Below are 23,865 nucleotides of genomic sequence, written 5' to 3' on the forward strand. Positions count from 1 at the left end.
CGTGAGATTTAACAACTCGCGGTGGGTGCTGGCCGGATTCCATCTCGGGAGATAGTAATATTAACATCACAGAAGCGATTCAAACCCGCGAATTGTGTCAACTCGCAAGAACGCGAGTGCGCGCTCAAGGCCAAGCCAAGCGCTGCGCGGTGAATTGAATTTCCCCCCACTCCTCGTGGAAACTCTACCGGGGGGCCGCGGAGCTGACTGCTCTGGGCGGGCCCGCCCGGGGTGGTCTCGGTCCGACCTTGGTCCTCCAGGTCCGCCTCGCCTCTAGGGCACTGTTAGGGAACAGCCCTGGGGTGCGCAGCTCTCCAAAGCAATTGCTCCCGGGCTGCGGCCTGGCCCGGCCTCGAGGAGGGTCTCACCACCCAGGCGTGAGTCAGCTAAGACCCCGAAGAAGGTGGGAATTGCCAGACCCACCAGGTGGCCGCCAGAGTTGAACTTGGCTTCACTTGGCGTGGAGTTCTCGCCACCCTCGTCATGCGCGCCCAGCTCCAAACAGGTTCGTAGTCGCCACACTGGCCTGGGAAGGTGCCACGGGCCCCGCGAGGGTCTGGGGCGAGAAAAGCTATGAGGACCCTCGAGCAGAGACCGCCCTGGCAGGGCACAACCCGTAGCGCCCGACTCGTGGGGGCATTTCACCAAATTCGCCAGCTCAAGGGGTTGTGGCAAATGGCTGCCTTTTCGTGCCCATGACGCTGAACGCATTTCACTCAGACGCAGCGGGCCCCAGGGAAGCAGGAGTCAGGCCCAAAGCCTCGGAGGGCGGCTTTCAGCGCGCGAGTGCTGCCCTGCCCTCAGGGGGTGGCCAGCTCCCCGCCGGCCCCACCGCACCCCAGGGCGGGAAGGAGAGGCCTGGGCCGAGCCCGCGCCTGGGGACACAGACCCGCGGGTGCGCGTAGCTCCGCGCGCCCGCGCCACTCGCTCTCCCCCCGTCCCTCTCGCAGTAGTTCCCGCATTTAACTCTTAAATATAAAAAATAATATGTTTAAAAAACAAAACACGCTGAAGGTCTTCTTCCTCTTCTTCACAAACCCCTTTGTGTAAGGAGCCTCCCTCTGGCCAGGATTCAAGGCCCTTTGGAAGCACCTTTCCTAACGGGCTTTCTTAAAATAATCTGCGTCTAATCCTAAAATCATGGACGCAGGGGAGGGGTGCGAAGAGGGTGGGGAAATAGGTTGGCATTGGTGTCTTAATCACTTCAATGCCTCTTTTTCGGCTTCCTTCTCCCACCCATCGCCACCACGTCCACACGCCGCCGCATTCCAAAAAGAAAGGAAAGGCCACGGCCTCCGAAAGCGCCGAGCGCACTCTGGACGCCGAGCTCTCGGCGGTAGAAGCTGGAGCTGCCCCTCTACCCAATAGGAGACAATGTATCCGGCTTCTTGGGCTTCGGATTAACGTGGATCTTCCACGGAAACGATTTACGGACGAAACAAAAGCCCTTTAAGACAATGCTTCCTTTCAAGTTCTTAAGACGCCGCTAAAGTCTTAAGAGTGGCCGGCGTGGGGGCAGGGTGGGGACCGGGTGCCCGGAGGGCGGCCCGGGAGAGCGCAGAGAGCGGGGAGTGGAGGGTTAACTGCTTTGCGATCTCACCAAGCTCTTCCGAAATGCCAGTCCACTGTCGCGGCGACAATGTTTCTGGGTGTCGGGGCCTCGTCCCTCCTGGCATTTGTTTGAAATGGAGCTGTCTGTCTAACCTAGGCCTGGACGCGCCCTGCCCGGGTAAGTGGGGAAGGTGGGGGATTGGGTGGGGGCGGAGGGGGCCCGGGGTGGAGTTAGTCGTCTGCCTATTTTCATATTCATTAGAACTGGGAGGTTGCCCTAGGAGCCCAGCTGAGTTTCAAGATATAAAAGCAACTTCGGGTGCCCCCTTTCCAGCCGGGACGTATTAAAGGGCTCTGCGCCGGACAGCTCTCGGCGCCGCGGCGCTCCCTTTCCCGTCCCTCCTCTCCGTCCCTCCCTCCTCCCGCCCACTCGCTCCCTCCCCCAGCGCCCTCCAGGCTCCGCGCCCCCGGAGCTCCTCGACAGTCTTCCAGGAGTATGGAGTTTCTGAGCGAGAAGTTTGCCCTCAAGAGCCCTCCGAGTAAAAACAGTGACTTTTACTTGGGCGCAGGAGGCGCGTTGGAGCACGTTATGGAGACGCTGGACAATGAATCCTTTTACAGCAAAGCGTCTGCGGGCAAATGCGTGCAGGCCTTTGGGCCCCTGCCCCGCGCCGAGCATCACGTGCGCCTGGAGAGGACCTCACCCTGTCAGGACAGCAGCGGTGAGTCGCCAGCGCCCCTACCCGAGACGCGGCCGCCCGTCCGCAAACCTCAGCGCCGGGGGCCGGTCAGGACTAGCGGAGGGGAAGAAAGGAAAGAAAGAGGGCACGAGGGAGGTGGAGGGCGGAGGAAGGCAGGGTAGCGGTGCGGATTGTAGGCAGCGGCGTTTCGGTGGCAGAAGACTTTGGTGGAGCAAAGGAATGACTGGGCGCAAGGTCGCCGCAGCGCTTCTCCTTTCGCGGCCGAGTCTCACCCCGCAGGGGTCTCCCCGGATCCCGGAGTGAACTGATCGGGCGTTAAGCAGAGCGTAATTGAGTCAGGACAGCGCGCTGCCTCTGTGCGCCGCGCTGCCGGGGCGGGAGGAGCTGAAATCGATCACAGCTAGTTAGAGGACGTCACTGTTGTCACGAGGAAGAACACTTTAACTCCTTTAGGTGAAAACCCTCTCTCTCTCTTTTTTTTTTCTTTTTAAAAAATACTCATGACGGCACTATTTTTCCTTCTGAAGTTGGAGGGTTGCTGCATTAGCTTCTTATGTGAATTTGTTAATTTCTACTTCGTGGCGTTTGCTGTAAAAAACACACGAAAATTTCTGTTACACACCGAATCACTTTGGTTTCGGCAAAGAATCTCGGACAAAATCGTTCACTCCTGGATTCCGCATTATCTGTTTTTCTGAGTCTTCATTAAAAGTCACCTAAGAAGCTTTTCGGAATGCTTCTGGGTGATATCTTCAATTTTGAATGCCCAAGTATCTCAAAGTCAAAATGTTATCAAAACAAACCATCTATCTTTTCTATCTTGTAACCCTACACAAACCTATTATTTCAAATCGGGACAGCTCAGGCAAGTTTACAATTCCAAGAGGACTTTTCCTTATCGTTGTATATGTTCCACTGTTGAGCAGTAAGGAGCGGGCTGCTTTAAAATAACAAACGAATTAAGTGTGAAATATTTACAGCAAGTTTCCAGCCCCCTAATTTAATGAAGCTTCAAACAAGGTACTGGCTTGTAGAAGCTGATTTTCTAAATACTTTGTACAAAGAGTCAAAAACTATATTTCATATTTAATTTAATCAACATTGCAAGTTACTTTTGACTTGCCAGGATAAAGCAAGAAGAAAGGCGCAAATGACAGAGAAAATAATTAAATCGTCTCATTAATTTACTTAGACATAAGCGATCAGTTATTATTTTATACTACTATGAATTTTTAACATGCTGGATGTAACTGAGACTGCGCAGTATTTGTTAATTTAAGAATCCCTAGATGTGTATATAAAGTTAGTGAAACTGACAGATTTTTTTAAAAGTTTCTGTAATGTCCAGTGTTGACTGCTGATTGCACTCCATAATATTTTAAATTGTCGTAATCCAATATAAGAAATAGGTGATTTAATATGATTTTGATACTTTCTCAACTTTTATGCCAACATCACACAATTAGGATGAATTTCAAAAGGGAATTATTAATTAAGATGAATGTAGGCGGAGTCCTCTTAATTTAGGAAAAAATCCCGTCTTTCTCCTGAGATGCCCTTAGTCTCAAATGCTGCTTCCCCTCCCCCCATCCTGGGGCTAATTGCCACAGTTCCCCATTTAACTCCGCCGGGAGACAAAACCGTATTGTTAATCAGTCATGCCTCTTCTTTATATTTAGTTTTCCATAGCATCTTCCTTTGCATGAAAACTACTGGCTTATACTAAAGCAAGAATTCAAGTTATATGGATGTTAAACGTATATACATTTGTATAACGAGTAAAACAATTATAAAAATATGTTACAGGGGATAACTTAAAGACAGAGAAACTAATAAAGTATGACAGTCATTGGAAATATTGCCTAACTGGTTGACTTTACTTGCTTTAAGGAAAAAAAATGCCTCCTGTTTCATTATGTGCATCCATTTTATTTTTGTGTGGCATTATCTGGTAAAATTTTGTTTTATATCAAACTACAAGAATGCAATCAAATCTAAAGGAAATTACTGAAATTAAAACATTCCTAAAGAGAATGCTAGATGCCATCCTTTATAATAATGTTTTAATAGATATTTTAATTTCTGTGTTTTAATAGATGGAAAAATAATGCTTTTCCCGCCTAAAACATATTTTGAATTAAGCAGAAATATAAAATATTTAAGAAAGAGCTGCAAGATGAGTTTTTAAGAAAAAGAAGTTGCTTATCTTATTCTTTTCTATAGAAAATATTTCCAGAAATGGATATTTAATCTATTTTTTAATTTAGTAGATCACTTAAAAAATTAACACCTGTGAATATACAATCAAAATATTAAAAATGTAATGGAAATAATATCACATCTTAAATCAGTATAAGTTTCGTATTGATGGGGAAGATAACTTTTATGAAGCCTTTGGATTTTCGTTTACAGATATCATTTAAAATTGAAATACCTTTCCTGAGTTATGTAAGTATCTTAATTTTGTCTGCTGTCAATATAATAACTTACATTAAATTTGGTTCACTTTTCAAAAATCATGCTTACTTAAGTTTTTCTTTTAAGCCTAGAGCATCTTTCTTTTAATATGATTGCTTAATTTGGTTATATATATATGCAAAAACATTCCTTTAACTCTGTAAATAGAACTGTGAATTTTGGCAAATTATCAGTTCCAGTTACATATTTTAAAAGTGATTTTCAAACCTGTCCCACAGGAAAATAATAATTGTACATAATGTGATGACTGAATTAATACCGGCACAATAAATCATTAACAGACTAGACTGTTTTCCTGATGCTCTAAATTACTTCAGCCTAATTCCTTCACGGAGATGTTTCACAATCCTGAGAAGTGTTCTTTTCCTCCTTGGTGTACAGTGAACTATGGGATCACCAAAGTAGAAGGACAGCCTCTTCACACCGAACTGAATAGAGCCATGGACAACTGTAACAGTCTCCGAATGTCTCCTGTGAAAGGAATGCCAGAGAAGGGAGAACTGGATGAACTTGGGGATAAATGCGACAGCAACGTATCCAGCAGTAAGAAGCGAAGACACCGAACCACCTTCACCAGCTTGCAGCTAGAGGAGCTGGAGAAGGTCTTTCAGAAAACCCATTACCCGGATGTATATGTCAGAGAACAGCTTGCTTTGAGGACAGAGCTCACTGAGGCCAGAGTCCAGGTAGGAGCTAAAAGGAGATCTCACAGGGGGATTAGTATTAGTATAATTGAATAATTGCATATTGCCACAAATGTAGAAACTGATTCTGGGATTGAAGGTATATAATAATGTAATAAAATTTCTTTTATTTGCAAAGAATTTGACAACAGATCAAAATGGAAACCCCCCCCCAAAAAAAAGAGTATATACAAAAGCATAAAATTTAATAACTATTTAAAGAACCTGAATAAGATAACATATCTCTGATTTTTTAAATGTAATTTTTTAATGGGCAAAATCAGAATCATAGCTATTTAGTTCGATGGATTTTATTTTGTTTGTTTCATCAAAAGTTGAGGTTCTTTTTAGATATTATTCCTTGTATTTGTAAATTATTTGTATAATAGCAAATAAGTAATGTTATTGTTTATAATAAAACAGAGGAAAATGAAACGATCCCAGAAACACCCAATTGTTATGTATGCCTTGAAATATTTTCACTACACATGATTAAAGAAATATTATGTCACTCATTTATATTTTCTGGTCTCAGTAGTTGCCAGTGCATGCTTTTCCATTATAATTTTTCAAATCTGGATAAATTATATTTTTTTTTTGCAGAGGCAATAGGAATAATGATATTAAGGTAATTTTATTGAGCATGGTAGGTTGTAGTCATAAGATGTATTCAAATGATCAAGTTGGATGATTCAATATAGTTAAATTCTTAAATAATCTGAAAAATAAAAGTTATACTGGATAAAATTCTACCTCTTAGGCTTATTTTTACTAGATTTGCTGTTCTTTAACTATGTTTTATTACTTTCTAAGTAATATTGGGATTTAAAATGCAACATAACTCAGGAAAAAATGGGTTTTTATTTTTGTATTTTAATTTTTTAAAGAGAAAACGATCAAATTTTGCGATTCCCATAAGTCACTAGAATAGAGAAATGAATAAAATAGTGAAAATTTTTGTTCTGCATGGAGTAACAGTACTCCTTCTTAAGATTAAGCCATTGTAAGGCCTTCACATCATTAAAGACAACATCTGGCATCGCAGGGATAACAAGCAGCAGATTTTTCCTTGAGTTTGTGGAGGCAAATGGTTACTTTATCTTGGTTCAGGAAGTAAATATATAGGAAGTTGATGCTAACAAAGATATTCAAAATTGTCAAATATTAGCAAGTCTTTCTTGCATGTGTGTTTTTTGTCTTGCATCTATATATTAAAATTAGTTAGACATATAACTGTAGAAAATATGTTTCCATACAGAGTGGTCAACAGTACGCGATATATGTTTCCCCCTTAACATTTCCCCAAGTCCTGATTAATTTTTGTCTTAAGAACATGCACAGCGAGTCAGCCTGAACCTAATTTACTCAGGTTTTTCTCTTTCCTGCTTTCCACATCAGTTTGGTAATTGGCACCCATTTTAAGGAGATTGTCAAGGTCCTTTTGCCAATGGAAAACAAAATAAAAACCTCTTTACTAATTTCTCTTACTATGCTCCTGGTGCCCTGTCCATGGAGACAGCAGAAAGATACTTTCTGTTTTATTTTGTTGCTGTTGTCTTGAGCCCTGGGTATAATAAAAAAAAATCCTCTTTTACCAAAAGTGTACTAAACCGTGCTGAACAGGTAGCTCATTTTGCTTTGTTTTGATTGCTGAGAATTCTTTAAGGTGCCATCTTAAATATTCAATACTCAAACATTCAAGTGAATATTAATATTCACACCATGAGTGTGAATATAACGGTATACATTAGAATTGCATATGAAAAAGTGAAAATCTCAGGTAAATTTTAATGAAAGGCTTTTTACAATTTGCATTTTTATACTTCATTTCCAGCTACTTTTCTAAATATTTTATAATCTGAATAATAGTTTTGTAAAGACTAAAGTATTTCGTGAAAGCTGTTTTTATAACATCCACTCAAAATGCATTTAATTAATCATATCCAACACATAATATTCTGTATATCCCTTTAACACATTAAGATATTAAAATGAGGATTGTAGAGAGCTACAAGTGTGAATTAATGAATATTTAATCCTCTGAGTAAGATGGTTGTTAGGGTGTTTCTTTCATGTAATTAGAGAAATTGTGGGAGACAGCTAAGTGACCCCATAAAGACCACACAAACTCACAGGTTTTCTTGATACTTAGTTATAGTGGTCCCATTTCTTGTTTTTTTTGTTACTTATAAGTGTTTTAGATTGGAGAAATGATTGTGAAGACATCTGAGCATTTTCCATAGGGGAAAATAAGTATTATAATTGGTACAAGTTATGTAATAAGCATATATATATATATATTTTAAAAATCATACTTCAATTTCAGATGATTCTATTTTGTGCTTATCCTTATACTCTACTATCATATATAATCTTATATTCTAAATATTCACAATATTTCTTCTCCTGCCATATGTTTTAGATGTAATCTTTATGTCTCATATCTTATAAGATTACCTAAGTATGGGTACAACTGAGAAGAGAAAACTTAGTGACATTTTTAAAGGTAATTTTAAAAAACTGACCCAGATGTTAAGTTGGTAATATTGATTGGTTTGATATTATGTGCATAATCTCAAACTTGTAGTTATAAATGTCTCCCAACCTTCAGTGTTATTTTAGAGTGGGTTCATTCATGATAATTTGGAGATATATGGAGTCTTCAAGATCATATATTCTAATTCCTTTTTATTTTCCATAAACGAGAAAACTGAGCTCAGACATATTCAATAAAGTTGCTGAAATTCTCCTGGCTTTATTAAATTATGTTGTCTCCTGGGCTCATTACTTACCATCTCAGGGTATGAGGGAAAGTAAAATTTGTGTGGAAACTTTTCTGAGATAAAGAAATCCCTTTATTAGTAGTTTTGTTGACATGGGTTACCTTGCTGATCTTAAGTATTTTAACATCACATTTGCATTATTATATATTCCTAATTTTTTAAAAAATTAGGTTTGGTTTCAAAATCGAAGGGCCAAGTGGAGAAAAAGAGAACGTTATGGCCAAATACAACAAGCCAAAAGCCATTTTGCTGCCACCTATGATATATCAGTTTTGCCAAGGACTGACAGCTACTCACAGGTATGGTAAACTCCACAGAATACTGAGCAAGAAAAGTAGATATGGTTTGTATATTCTTAAAAGGATTAGCATAGAGTTTCTTATATCTAATATCATAGTCAAGAATGAAAATTTTAACTTCCAGAAGATTTTTTCCATGTTTTTTAGGTTTTATTACTTTATAAATTATTTATTTTAATATTATTTTCTTTAGAGCCATTCATTTAAAAGTATTTCAGGTTCTCTTTAGATCGTATTATACATTGCAACGAATGAAATAATGTCATTCAATACTAAAAGTTTTTAAGTTACTTTACAATCTAATTATTTTATCATGTAAAAGAAACACTTCCCTTTCATAAAGGGAGCCCTCTTATTTTGTTCCAAAAAGTATTTAAAAGTTCATTTTCTTCTAACTTTCCCATTAATATAGAAAGGATTTTTTTCTTTTTCATACTTTATAATGTATGTGAATAAAATGTATTTCTTCTTTATAATTGGGTATTATTTTTCCTAATACTAAATAATGATATTGAGAGTGTATTTGATAAATGATAAGCAACAGTATTTTATAAGGACAAACCATTGCGATTTCATTTCTTATTGTTTAATGATATGCATTGCATGAGACCACTTCGAAAACTCATATGAAGCATGTGCTGAAGGATCATAATTCATGCTTTATGGTTAATACCTTAAATAGTTCCGTGACTAGATAAATGCAGCCCTAAGCGTAAAGGTAAACATTTTCTTCAACTATGAATTCAAACCTCATTAGTGTAAATCCAATCCTTTGTTTTTCCGCTATCCTGTGTTCTTTCACCTTTCATAATCCTTAATAACCTTTCCTGGGAATTTCACTTTTCCAGATAAATGCAACAATTTATTAATGTAATATTCTATATTAAAAAGAGTCCAAGAGATCACTTTGTTCAACCTTCATTTTAGAAGTGTGGAAAGTAGGCTCCGTTGACCTAAGGAATAGGTCCAAGATAGTTTCTTAGAGGGCAGTCATTAAAGCTCTGCTGAGGTTAAACCTTTCCTCTCCATTTGCTAGAAAACTGAAGTTATTGGTATGGTTTGAATAAATGTCCCATACCTGCCACAAGAAAAATCTTGTTTCCTTTTCAAAATTTATCTTAGAGGCAGGTGCCTTATCTTTTTTCTCCAGTTTAGAAACATTTACACATTCCTGATTACATCAACATATGGCAAATGAACTTTAATTCCCAAATATTTTTGTGTTCCTTCGTTCAGTTCTAAACAAAAAGCTATGAGGATGCTTCCTCTATAGGCGATAAGTTCTGTGAGGGCAGAGACCATTGTCTGGATACTGTCTAGCATAGTCCCTGGGAATATCTTTGTTAATATTACTATTGCCCTTAAACTATGTTTAAGGAATGTTCTAACAAGGTTACATATATTAACTCATTCAGTTCTCACAACAATCTTTAGCAGAAGCTGAGGTACTGAGAGGTAATGAGACCACTCAATTTCAGTAGTGATGAAGCTGAAATTTGACCACAGGCTATCTAGTTCCCAAGTGCAAGATCTCAACCTTTGCAGTAGACTGTCTTTCCCACAGAATATTTTTGAGCAATTAGGAAATTAATAAAAAAGAATCATAAGGCTTCAGTTGCATTTTTTGAGTCTGTAGTTTAGTTCAGGGGAACAGGAAATATTCTCTGAACCAGTGAAATAATGATAGAATAATGTAACGAGACTACATAGGCTTTACATGACTTTGAACTCTACTTGGCAGTGAAAACTGCATAAATAACACAGCCATGAATTATGAACTCTTCAATTTGGCTTTAAACAACCTTATTGATAAGTTGATCTCACAGCTCTTTACTATGATATATCTTTTTTTGTGTGTGTGCATCATTTCTTTTCCATCTTCATTCCTTCCCTTTTTAACCCTGCTTCTGGTTTATTTTCCACTTCTCTCTTCTTTATGGTTGGTTGCCATATCCCTGACTCCTCTTTCTTCTTCAATATAGAAAGCATTTAGAATAGTACCTGGAATTCATTAAGCTCTATATAGGGGCTTTATCGTGATATGACTTAGTTTACTGACCAGCTGCCCCTTTTTTCCCTAGGGTTATCTTGTGTTTGTGTTATTGTGTCTCTAAGCTTTAGATATTAATGATTAGCAGAATGAGGTAGACTAGTACCTAAAGCAGGACAGGAAATGGTAAAATCAAAGTACATATTTGATAGCTTTCACCTCAACAAGGAAGGATTAATTTTAAATCTTCAAGCCACAAGTAATGGGAAATTTGTACTAGTTCTCTCTGGCTTCTCCATAATTTGTGCCTTTGTTATACCATCTCCTAATTTAAGTAAAGGAACATGAAGAACACCTGTTATTGTTAACAGTGCATTTCATTAACAGTAATAAAAAGCAATACTCTAAAACCCATATAACCTTTCTATATTGGCAAATCATTTTAATGATTGGTTTCCAGAAACTCTGAAATCAAGTATATCCCTCTTCCCAGTGCAGATTTGGATAATGCCAGAGGGAATTTCTGTTTTACCTTTAAAAAAAAATGTGGCTTACTTGAACATATTTTAGTTTGTTTAAAATACAGTCAAGCTAGATCATGTCTCCCTATCTTCAGCCTAAAAGAAGGTTCTTTTATCATACAGCTTGAAATAGAAATTTATAAGGGGGAAAATAGGAACGATTTTCCAACAACTCAGTGCAATAAGACAATGAACTTGGTTACTGCTACTAGTTACAGAAAAAAATATTAATTAAAAAATAAACATTGGAAACTGGAAAATGTTGGAGGTAACACAGCAATAAAGAATTAGAGGTGTGGCAGAAAAGCAAAATAATACACAGAAATTCATGAAAATAAAGATGATTTAAAAAAGAATCTCCACAATCCTGCTCCGTGTGAATAATCTTATCTTGTACAAATAATGTATATAGAAAATACAATCTGTTTATGTAGAAATAGTATTTAATATTTTCTAACATGTTTCTAATTACTTTGTTTCAACCGGTCTTCATTATACTATAGTATTAACAACAGTAATGCAAATTAATAATAACATTTCAGGACTTATTTTAAGTTAGGTACTGTGCTTCCTGCTTGTGGACATTAACTCATTTGAGCCAGGTTTCCTGCGTTTAGAAGTCCAGTGCTCTTTTTTTAAAATTTTTAAATTTTTATTATGATTAACTTTGAAAATTTATTTCTCTCTCCTCTCCCACCCCGCCCCACGTGTCTGCTCTCTGTGTCCATTCGCTGTGTATTCTTCTGTGTTTGCTTGTATTCTTGTCAGCAGCACCAGGAATTTGTGTGTCTTTTTGTTGTGTCATCTTGCTGCATCAGCTCTCCATGTGTATGCAGCACCACTCCTGGGCAGGCTGCACTTTTTTTGCACGGGATAGCTTTCCTTACAGGGTGCACTCCTTGCGTGTAGGGGACACCCCTGCGTGTCCCCACGGTACTCCTTGTGTGCATTAGCACTGCATGTGGACTGGCTTCACCACACGGGTCAGGAGGTCCTGGGTTTGAGCCCTGGACCTCCCATGTGGTAGGTGGACATTCTATCTCTTGAGCCAAATCCACTTCCCCAGTGCTCTTTAAGTAGCATTATTATGTCTGTCTACAATGGAGTAATTAAATAGTTCAGTGTTGACACTAAAATACCACATTATTTTGTAAAGTGAAAATGCTTCCTGCATTTTTTTAAATTTGCAAATCAGTTATATATACATTGAAAAAGTCTAGACTCTTCTTAACTCTTTTAAGATATTCTTTTACTTGAGCTTGCTCATATTTGATAGCAAACAAAGTGAGAGATGTGTTTGTTTCAATATGAGTGGCACACTGTTGGGTGGCTTGTATGTATGTTAAGAGAGAATAGTTTGAAGCAGTGAAAATGAGTAGCAGTCCTTTTAAAGTCCTTAATTTTGACCCACAGTATCAGTTTCCTTTTGGCAACAGTTTAGCCAAATGAAACTACTTGATGTTCTTCAGTAATGTCATTTTAAAAATCAGTTGCATTGCTTGTGCTGAATTTGTTCTCATTATATTGAATTCTCCTCCCCTTACCAAAACCTTATCTTCACTTTGAAGCCGCCTCTGAATCTTGCCTTAATCAGCATCTTACTTTCTTGCTGACAATGTGATGGCAAGTCTGCCTTCTCATTTACATTGTAAACTATTTAAAAAGATCATCCAGGTCTTACTCATCTTTGTATTACCACAGTATTAAGCAAAATATATATACTCTGAATGCATGTGAAAAAGTCTGCTTCACTTCATTATTTGTTGAGGAGTACATTATAAAAAATACCAAACAGTTTTCAATACAACAGCAGGTTTCTGAAACTCTGCTATTAACCAGATCTGTGGTCTTAGGCAATGACATTTTCCTCTTTGATTTTCAGTATTTACATACCACCCCCTTAATTTTTTTCCTTCATTGGTTATTTGTATTTTATCCAACAATTATATTCCAAGTACTGTTTTAGGCAGTAGGGATATATGAATGATCTGAACAAACACAATATTTCCTGCTTTGTGGAACTTAAAAACTAAGTAATGTTTATAACAAATGCTGCAAACACTTCCTAATGCACACTAGACTCAGCAAACCAAAGAGATACCTATAAATTTGCCTTCAAGCTTAATAAGCAAGCAAGGATCTGTAGATACTAGATACTTAACTTTTTTGTAATTTACCAAAACCAAAGCACGTTTTAAGATATTTTGGTGAATAAAATATTTTATGTTAAGGATAAACATTTTCTGGAAGACTATAACCAGCCTTTATTCATGCCACTAAATTTGGTTTGGATTACATAAGATTAACTTTATTATTTACTAGCTAAGTAACTCTGGGTAACTCTGATTCAGTGATATGCAGATTCTTCATTTGTACAATGGAGGTGCTGTGATGTTGGTGGTTTAGATGATGATGATAATGATTTTTCCATTATTCTGAGGATTGAGTTGCTATCCAGATGATAAAGCATCATGTTTATGGTCTATAGAACTGAATCCTGGAGTTGGATGAGAATCAGAAAATAATGCAGTGACTATGGGCTTTACAATAAGGGAGTTCATTTCCTGATACTGTCACCTAATAGTTTTCAGAGGTTTGGCAAGTTGTTTACTCTTGGAACATTTATCCTCATTTATAAAATGGGCATAAAAGTTCAAAGGATATTTGCGAGGATTAAAAGGGTAGTATAGGCAAAGTATTTAGAACATTGTCTAGTACATAATGAGTGCTAACTAACTAGAAGCAATTCTGTTGTAGGCATTAGTCATAATTAATTTTGTTCTGCAGTAGAGAGGTAGCTAAGGTTTGTCTGATCTCTTAGGTTGCAGTATTTAAGCCAATCCAATCTGTGAGTAGATTTAAGGACAGTTCTTGGTCAAATAACTAGTAGAAGATCAAGTTAAATTAAATAATCTTTCCTCTTCAAATTAAGACAACCGAATATGGTAACTTTAGGAAAGTCTGAGTATATTTTCAATTCACTAGAATTATTTTCTCTTGAACTAAGTATTTTCATCCAAAACTTCTTAAAAAGTACTGCAGTTTGTTCCCACCAAAATTTTGAATGAGGTTTGACTAAGTGTGAGAATCATAACTAAATCTGTGTTTACCAAATGTATAAAAGCATCGGTACCATATTTTGCTTTGTTGTGTTATTGAAAATTTTATAACGATATATCAGTAGGAGTTTGAACATACCAAGAGTTGGACTCAAGTTATAGGTAATTTGTAGTCTTTGAGTAATTGGAAACATAGATTAAAGCTATATAGCATTTCTAGTTTAGCAAATTCTATTCCATACATTATAATTATACAGTTTTTAAAAAAGAAATCTTAAAGTTTCTCTAAAATTTTGATTTTTAAAGATATTTTTCATCCACCCCCCTTTCATCATCAGTTTTTATACTAATCTTACAGTTTGCATTTAATTAAGCTAAATGAGGAATACATAATTCTCCTTTCATCTAAACCACTGTGGTATAGCATTTTAAAGGCATCTGGAGCAGTTTTTGTCTTTGGAGAAAGTTTTGTATTTTTATCAACCTTATTTCTGTTTTTTTTCACCAAATATATGAAGCAAACAAAAATCTTTTAAAAATGTTAATAATATAGTTATACATTATATATTGTGTAATGAGTATTTTCTTGTATATTGTGTAATGAGTATTTTCTTGTTTATGAAATAACCAATGGGATGCTCATATAGTAATACAGTGAAATTTCTCTTAGGTTAATGGATGTTACCATCATTAGGTCAAATCATACTAATATTGCACAATTTCCACTACTTAAAGCATGAATAGTTAAAGCCAAGAGAAAAATATAATAAAATAGTCAACTAATACTCAAATATGCATACTTAGAGTTTTTACAGTGAGTAAAGTTGCTTATTTTAAATATATATATAAATTGCTTATTATAAATATATAAATACATGATATTTATATAAATATTTATAAATCATTTCATATATATATTGAAATTTTGTTTAGTATGCGGCAAATTTTGTCAGTTTCTACTAGGTAAAGGTGCAGCTTACTACAAACAAATAAAATATTTTAAATACTTTGAGATAAAGATAAATATCCTCCAAGATAGGCTATGTGTATATTTGTTTTAGATTATGAAAATAGACTTAATTTTGAAAAACATAATATTCTGATTTAATGTGACTTAATAACTGTATAGTAATATTTAGTTTTATTTTTAATTTTTAATTTTTGTTTTTAATAGATGATACTGTAAAAGCATTGAATTTAAGTGAATTAGTCATAGGAATTTGTATTTTAAGAGGAAAGAGTAAATCAGCAATTCAATAGATTGTCTAAATAAATACTGAGAAAAATATAGAAATAAATTTTGAGGAGTGCTGATGGTATTTAAAAATATAAAAGCAACATGTAGGAGGATAGTGAGGAAGAAGAATCAGGGTAGGGGGATATGAATTAAGACCTCAAATCCTGTGAAGCCTGAGAACAGGTCAGTGGGTTAAAATCTGCAGTTCAGACTATTATTGTCAGCATGAACCTTATGATATACACTAATCCAGAATTTTATTTATGTTGTAGTTATTAAACGTGATGTCGGTGTCATTTGTTTTGTATTTTGTAGCAGAAGTTAAATATATAAGTTTTTAAATAAACTCAGTTGATTTTAAAATCACAAAAATAAAATTCTATTGTGTAGTTAATAGAAACAGAAGATTTATATAATTGATGACTTTATTCAGGATTTTGAGAGCAATTTCAAAGCTAACATGACTTGAAGTAGGAGTCTCTAAGACTAAAAGAGTCTGAGAAAATTTAAGTTTTTGAGTATTTGATTTATACAAGAAGTTATATATGTACAAGGAAAACAATTTACATTTTTAACTTTGTTTCTTAAGACTGAATTTTATTTGAATAGAGGAATTGTGTCATTAAATATGAATCAGACACTGATAAATTAGAAACAGCTATCATACTTAACTTTGAAATACATGAAAAATAATGACAAATGTTTGAAAAATACTCCATTTAATAATTGTTGTTTGATAATAATGAATAAAATATGAAATGTTTGGCACTATTGTTTTATTCCCTCCTTGAATGAGTTGATTTGACAACTTGTTTCATTTTAAGGCATAAATAGTGAAATTTCCTCTAACTCTTTTTTAAAGCGATCACAATTAATGAAATTTAAGAATGTGTCTAACCCTGAAGGGAAAAATATGTTTTAGTTATTATATGTTTGATTTGGAGCATTTTTAAAATATTATTTAAATAATACAAAATCTAAACATTGATGTTTTGAAATTTTCCAAACATTAATATTTCTTATTAATTTTAGTGCTTTTAATTTTTACACTTTTACTTTTCTGTAAGTCAGCTTTTCTTCTTTGATTATCAGTCTCATGACTGTCATACGTAATGGTGGTGGTGGTTTTTTTTTAATGGAAGAGACACTCTTGTTCCAAAACCCTGTAAGGATTTCTAAGGTTAAATTTTATTAAAAAATCACAGTGGCTGTCATTATTTAATGTATAATCCTTTTCTGATGAGTAAATCTTTCCTGATCACTTCAGTATTATAATATATTTGAAAAATATACTTTGGGAATTTTGGAAATGTGCATTGATTTCCCCAAATTTAGTATTTTATATATCATCTTAAATTTTCTTGGTGAAATGTAGGCCTCTTACGTAGGCACTGATAATAAGCTGAATTAATACTTAAAACATATTTAGGTTGGTCTTTCCACTGCTTAATTAACTCAAGTCTTTATTTTTTTAAAGGCGAATAAAGAATTAGTGTGTTTTATTCACTAGTAGCAAATTCACTATTTAGAGAAACACTTTGACTTTTTCTGCCTGCCAGTAATTGACTGATGTAGTAGCTCGAAAAGTTAATGGGACCCTAAGATGGTCAAAAGCTAAAAATACCTGCAACTTACTAAGCATATGATTCTTATTAATATTTTATACCTTTAATTTAATTTTAAAGGAAAGCAATATATTAGTAAAATATGCAGTGGTCTCTTTAAAATATCAAACATTATGAAGAAAGCAAAGTTTGCATTTTTTAAAGAGATCATATTCTGGTAAATTAAATTATAAAGTGATAACGTACTAATAAACATATTACCAAGTATTGAATAATATACAGAGTAGCCAATAAATTTAAACATTCTGTCAAAGAGGAAAACCAAAATCAACGTTTGGATTTTAATGTAAAGAAGTTATTGCTACAATATTATCACAAGTACCTCTTTGTGAATCCCTGGTCTCTGTCTTCTGAAAGCAATTTTCAATTCCCGCAGGGAAGTGTGTGGGCATGTGAAGTGAATGTGGTGTTTCTGTGCACACACGACATATGTGTGAATGATGTTTGTGTGTATGTGTATGCTGAATATGAGTGTGTACATACCAATGGTGGTAGGCGAAGGGGCAGGAGCAGTCTGTATATCGAGGAAGAATAGGTTTTAAATAAACTGGCTTTAGTAGAAAAAGGTAAGTTAAGCTGGTTTGGGGCATCCTTTAAAATGAAGGGAAAGTTGTTACTTACATATTATGTTGCTCAGTAATTTTCTTAAGTTCAGATTAAATTTCATAGGCTACACCTCCTAAATAGCATTATGTTAACATTAAGACACAGAATTTACAATGCTATTTGTGAAACTATTTGAGATTTTTTTTCACATAGTGCTACTTTACAACCAAGGAAAAGACCAATGAATTCTTGTTTCTTTTAAAAGATACTTCTACAAGTATTGAAAATTACTTACTATAATAAACCCAACAAATGTATTATAAATATACTATAAATTTTCTTTTTAGTTTGCATTACAAAGAATTTATCTCTACCAAGTTTCTATTTAGATTTATAATTTTCCATCAATGATTTACAATGTTATTTTAATTTACGGCAAATTTATTCCCACAGTGAAGAACTCTTTATATATACAAAACTAAATGCATGTATGTCTGTGTGAGTATTAATTAACCCCTCTTCTTCCAATGTATAGCTTTTAATTCCTTGTAAGAAAAATGAATGTTAAATGAACTTGTTTCAGTTTGGAAAGAAACAGGAAAAAATTATAACCCTTCTTCAAAATTCCAAACTTGTGGAATAATTGTTAACTTTTTTTTGGATTAAAAAAAATTAAGGGGCAAATGTTCAAAGTAGAGGCTAGTAAGTCAGCTGAATTTCCATTCTTGCTAATGAGAGAAGGTTGACAAAGTTCCCTGGTTGATGCTTTGAACATATCCCTAATACGTCTACAGTACGTTGTGGAGCACATTAAGACATGGAATGTTTTTAGGTTCTCCACTTCTTTTAAATTTAACAAAGCAGGAAAAAATGTAAAGACAGGCCATCCCCCTTCTCTCTCTTGTAAACACACATGAAAGGATTGGACAATATTTCATAATGCTTTTGGTGGTTTTGAAGCCATCGAACATTATTCAGTTAGAGACCTACAAAATCACTCAAGAAATCATTTGCTGCTGGGTACTGCCATCATAGGGGCCTGTGAAGTAGTCCAAATAAGAATAGTAGTTATCCTATTTAGGAAAAATGCATTCTTTCATTCCAGAATTTAGCAGTAAATATAATGTTTCTTTTAATGAGTCAGACGGTTAGATTTTTGTAAGGCTTCCTTGTTGACAACCTGCAGTTTTAGAAAACATGACTTTCAGAGTCCAGCACAAAGGTTTAAATTGACCACTTATTTAAGGGCAGAATCAGTGGAGGGCTGGAGAAGCTAGCGTAGATTATGCTCACCTTGAGAACTATGGATTTAGTCAACCACAAACTCAAACAACAGTATTGCTTAATCAAATATCTCCTTCAAATATTACAGAAGTAGATGGTCCAGAGCAAAGATAGTACCTTCCATAGTTTCCCTACAGTGATCAAACCATATCTTGAATATAATATTCTATTTTAGATGCCTAATATTGATAAGAGTGAAGGGTGTTGACAACATCCAGCAAATCCAGGAAGGATTGACCAGAATGGTGCAGAGTCTGGAGACCATGTCTTATATGGAATGGTTCAAAGAACTGGAGATGTTTAACCTAGATAAAAGACATTTGTGGATGTCTAACCATTGTCTAATGGCATTTAAAGGTTTTCTTATGTAAGAGGGATAAAACTTAGTTTGTATCATTTTAAGGAACAAAAGTAGAAGCAATAGAGTAAGATAACAGGTCGATTTTTTAGAGCTCTCCCTCCAAAATTCAATGAAATCTTTTTTTTTAAATGGGTGAGCTTATCATTAGAAGTGAGCATCTTTCGTGATTGTTAATTGACGGTATAAACAAGGGGTTTTACATTTGGAGGAAGTTGAACTTTAACAGTGATTCCTAATTCTAGTTGATTTTCAGAATTCCATGTGTGTGTATTATTATTATTGCTATCATTGTTTTAATACAGATCCCCTAAGCTATACCCTATGCTTAATGAACCAAAATCTCCATCTATGGTAGAGAACAAGTGTTTGAAAGAAACAGAAAAGCTATATAGGTAAATACCGTCAACAAGGTCTAGGGATATGATTTTCATGATTTCTGTTAAGATTATGTGGTATGCTGATACTAGAGTTCAAACTATAAAACAAAATTTATATATATTACCATAAGTTGTCCATAAAATTTGTCTCACCTAGCAAGATGGATCAGTTCAAATTTACATTTTTAGAGAATTTTTATTAATACAATAAATTATCCTACAGTTTTGTAACGTGCTGTTAGGCCTGAGGATGAGGAAACAGTCATGAACGATAGTAATGTATTTTGCTTTCAGAGATTGGAACCTGTGACCCCCACAAAGTTAGAATTATAAACAAATGAATAATTAATTTCAACTCATAAAACTAGGTTTTAGGTTATTATAACATTTGTTAAGATTTCCTAGGCTCAGATTTGACTTCTGCCATTGGAGTTGTGCAGTCTTGAGTAATGCGTTTTAAACTCTTTGTTCCATAATTTCGCCTTCTACAGGATAGTTAAAACACACACATTTTTGTGCATTGAGTGATTAAATAGGTTCATAATGCATTTAGTATCATGCCTGATAATACATCAATAACTATTAGCTATCATGCTCATGATATGATGGTTATCATCTGATGTTTAAACACCCAGAGGCAGTGCTTCAGAGGGAGTAAGCCTGAAAATCACTGCAGATATTATCTTTATGATTTGCAACTAATGTTCTGATGTAGAAACTAGCTACTAACTGAAGTCAAATGAAAACATCAGAATGTTCAAAATGAGAAAAAGGAAAGAAGGGAGGGAGAAAAGGCAGGAAGGAAGGGGGGAAGGGAGGAAGGGGAAGGAAGGAAGACAGGCCAGAAGGAAGGAATTTCAGAAATAGGATATACCAGTAAAAATGTTTGAAGGTATCTCTACCTATGGGAATAAATGTCAAAATTGTCAAAATATTTGGGTCTTATCAATCCAAACTAAAATTTTGCTGTAGTAATTTGCTTTATCAACCCATTTGTTCAGAAAATATTTCTGTATGTCAGAAATTCCTTAAGCCACAGTAATGCATTTAACCAACTTGATCATGTCTACATAATTTTTGATCAAAATAAAAATATTTTCCCAGGTAACAAAAACTAGATAATTTTTATATGGGAATACTAATGTTAATTCTTTTAGGGTGAAAATACTTGGCTTACATTCATAGATTCTTCCTTTCCTTTACCTTTCTCACCTTCTCTTTTTTACCTAATTGTCTACAATTCTGTTTCCCACATTATGTGCATAACTTCTGAGATTTGCATTTGTCTCTGTTTGAATATGGTTTAGTTAATATTTGTTAATACTGATGCATTTTCTTGATAAAAAAAGAAAAATTTAATTTCCTGATGATGGTAAATGTTAAAAATTCATTAATTGAAAACTATTTACATTTTAATAAAATCCATCTATTTTTATGCATTTGGATTATTGGTGGGTAATTTTAATAATATATGTTAGCAACAGTACCTAAAAGTTGAGAAATCCTTTAACATAAAATGCTAGTAATCTTTCTCTACCATTACTTGGCTTTCTTTCTTTTTTTTTTCAAAAATAAGGCAACAAATTCAGTGTCATTTCCTGAAAGCTCTTTTGTGAGAGACATGTGACTGTGGTTTTTGCAATGTAGCACAATGCTTGATTGAATGTCAGAAAGAATCACCCAGATCAAGTCAGAAGAGCTAGTTTGAAAAATCAATGTCATTAACAGTTCTCCCCTCACCACTGCCACCGTTGTTCTGAGATACATAACTCAGTGACCACTGGCACTGATCATTTTATTTTGGCTAAAGTGGAATGATAGAGTAAGCCAAATTAAAACAACATAGCCTGTGACAATACAAGGATTCATAAAATATGAAAATATTGTATATATTACACAGATTTAAAGCAGTTTATATTTATATTAAAAACTACTTTAAAAACACCACCAAAATGAACATCTTGCCAATCATTGAAGCCCTGAGGGATGAAATAAGTTTTTCAGGTTTTTCTCTTTGGTCTTTTCTTGAATAACCTAGTAACTTCTCTACCAGTGTCAGCTAGAAGACTCATTAGCATATTTTCTGCCATTAATTGAAAATAAGTTTTCATAGAAAGTATGATTCAACCTTGGGTGTTGTCGGATTCCACCAGAGGCTACGTGCAATAGCCTGAAATCTTAATTTAAAAGTCAATATAAGAAAATATTGATTGTATATATATTGAAATTATTGGTCGTCTATTCTTACTACCATGATTTAAAAAAAGAAAAGTCTGATGTGAATGCTGCTGTTGTGTTCTAATTCAAATGTTAGAATAATGTTGCAGAGGCATACAGTTTGTCTCTTTTATCTTCTAAGGTTGCATCTGTCTACTTTGTTCTACCTTGCAACATTTTCCTTTTTCATTTTTCCCAGCTCTGCCATTTGTCATATTTTCCTCTGTTCTCCCCAGTAATGCATGTGATCATTTTTCTTTTTTCTTCTTGTTTAAATAGTTTGTCTAAAATACTCCTTGTTTAAAATTCATATTATACAAATTCTGCTTAATGTTTCTTGTACATGTTAGTAACTTTAGAGGAGCTTGTGCTTATTGGTAATATTGCATTAATTGTTTTCTGTAGAGATTTAATAATATATAATAGGAATTTCTTGTGTACAAATGATAGCTCAAAGTTTTTAGCATTATATAAGACATTATATATTGCTCTATGCTCATATAATTTTCTTTGATAAAATTTGCATATTATTCTCTAAATTGTGCCTCCATTACCTAATAATAGTCCATGTAGAAGAATTTTAAGGTTGCTTTACATGTTATACTTTTATTTCAATACCACTGTATTACATCATAGAAAATATGTGTGATATCTCTATATATCTCTATAGATACATATTTCTTTAATTCAAAGAGCCATTATTCAAGACTGTAGGACACAAAAAGCAATAAAAGGGCAAAAACTTTCAAAATAAGTTTGATCAAAATATATTTACAGAGCAAACAGCCTAATATTAGCAATGGTTTCCAACAAAAACTGCCATACAAAGTCCAACTCCCGAACTTTTTTTAAAAAGGCAGTTATTTTGTTTAGAAAGATGAAAACTGCTTTAAACCTAAAACCATAGTTTAAAACCATTTTACTAAGCACATGAATTGGTCATCAATCATGACTAAATCTTCCTAATTCACTTAAAAAATCATGACTATAAAAAGAATACTCGAGTTTGACATGTTTTGAGAGTATCTTATGTGGTCAAGTATGTGGTTTTTTGGGATCTATTAAGTATAACAAACTGAAAGAATCTTTCAAATAACCATTTATCAGTCATTGTTTTATGTATTTAGAATATAATTACAGACCACCCAATTGGGGCAAACAGTGAATAGCTAACAAAATTCAGGAAATAAAATTTAACAAAATTAAGAGAACAAAAGTGAAAACATGTAAATGTAATACTTGTTGTTTTATATATTCCAGATTCAGAACAATTTGTGGGCAGGAAATGCAAATGGTGGTTCTGTGGTTACTTCATGCATGTTACCACGTGACACCTCCTCCTGTATGACACCTTATTCTCACTCGCCTCGGACAGATTCCAGTTACACAGGGTTTTCAAACCATCAGAACCAGTTCAGCCACGTGCCTCTCAACAATTTCTTTACTGACTCTCTTCTTACTGGGGCTACCAATGGACATGCATTTGAAACAAAGCCAGAGTTTGAAAGGAGGTCTTCCAGTATTGCAGTGCTTCGAATGAAAGCCAAGGAGCACACCGCCAATATTTCATGGGCCATGTAACATACAGTGCTCTTTTATTTTTCTTTTAATAGCACAGTAAAACATTATTTTCTTCTCATATTTAAAGGATACCACAATAAGCTGCTGTGTGTGGAATTGCTAAAGGTCAAGATATACAGTGAGACCAGCTTAAATGAATAGTTGTTATTATTTAACATTAAAATTTAAGAATGAACCTCTGAAAAGACTAAATAGGTTTACCATGCACCATTCTCCACAAACTCTGTTTTAGTAGTAAGATTTTTTCCTTCTATTGTACAAGTCAATGAAATATGACCATGCAACTTCTTAAAAGAATAAATGTATTAAATGAATTCCGCTGTTATAGATTGATTTATGTTTGTTCTGTATAACAAGAAATCTCTTGTAAAATAATACCTGATAAAGGAGAAAATGCACTGGAGAAAATGTCAAGATACAAAAGCTGTCAGGTAAATATTGAAGTGGGGTGTTTCTGGGAGCTAACTGTTATGTCTCCCTGTCTAGTTCCAAGGTGCAGTAGACATATCCCCTGTTGCTGAGAGTTTATCTTCAAGCCTGCAAGATATTTTTTACTTCCACATGTTTTAGTG

The 23,865-nt window shown here is 35.0% G+C and overlaps 1 protein-coding gene across 1 annotated transcript; it reads left to right on the forward strand.

The window, feature by feature from the left end:
- The first annotated feature begins 1,937 nt into the window (after positions 1-1,937).
- Positions 1,938-23,607, forward strand: ALX1 (ALX homeobox 1). Its single transcript, XM_058308514.1, has 4 exons — positions 1,938-2,273; positions 5,112-5,416; positions 8,367-8,495; positions 22,973-23,607. The coding sequence occupies exons 1-4, from the start codon at positions 2,048-2,050 to the stop codon at positions 23,291-23,293; spliced, it is 981 nt and encodes a 326-aa protein (XP_058164497.1). The 5' UTR covers positions 1,938-2,047; the 3' UTR covers positions 23,294-23,607.
- The last annotated feature ends 258 nt before the right edge of the window (positions 23,608-23,865 follow it).

Source organism: Dasypus novemcinctus, chromosome 12, assembly GCF_030445035.2.
Source record: "Dasypus novemcinctus isolate mDasNov1 chromosome 12, mDasNov1.1.hap2, whole genome shotgun sequence".
NCBI classification, from domain to species: Eukaryota; Metazoa; Chordata; class Mammalia; order Cingulata; family Dasypodidae; genus Dasypus; species Dasypus novemcinctus.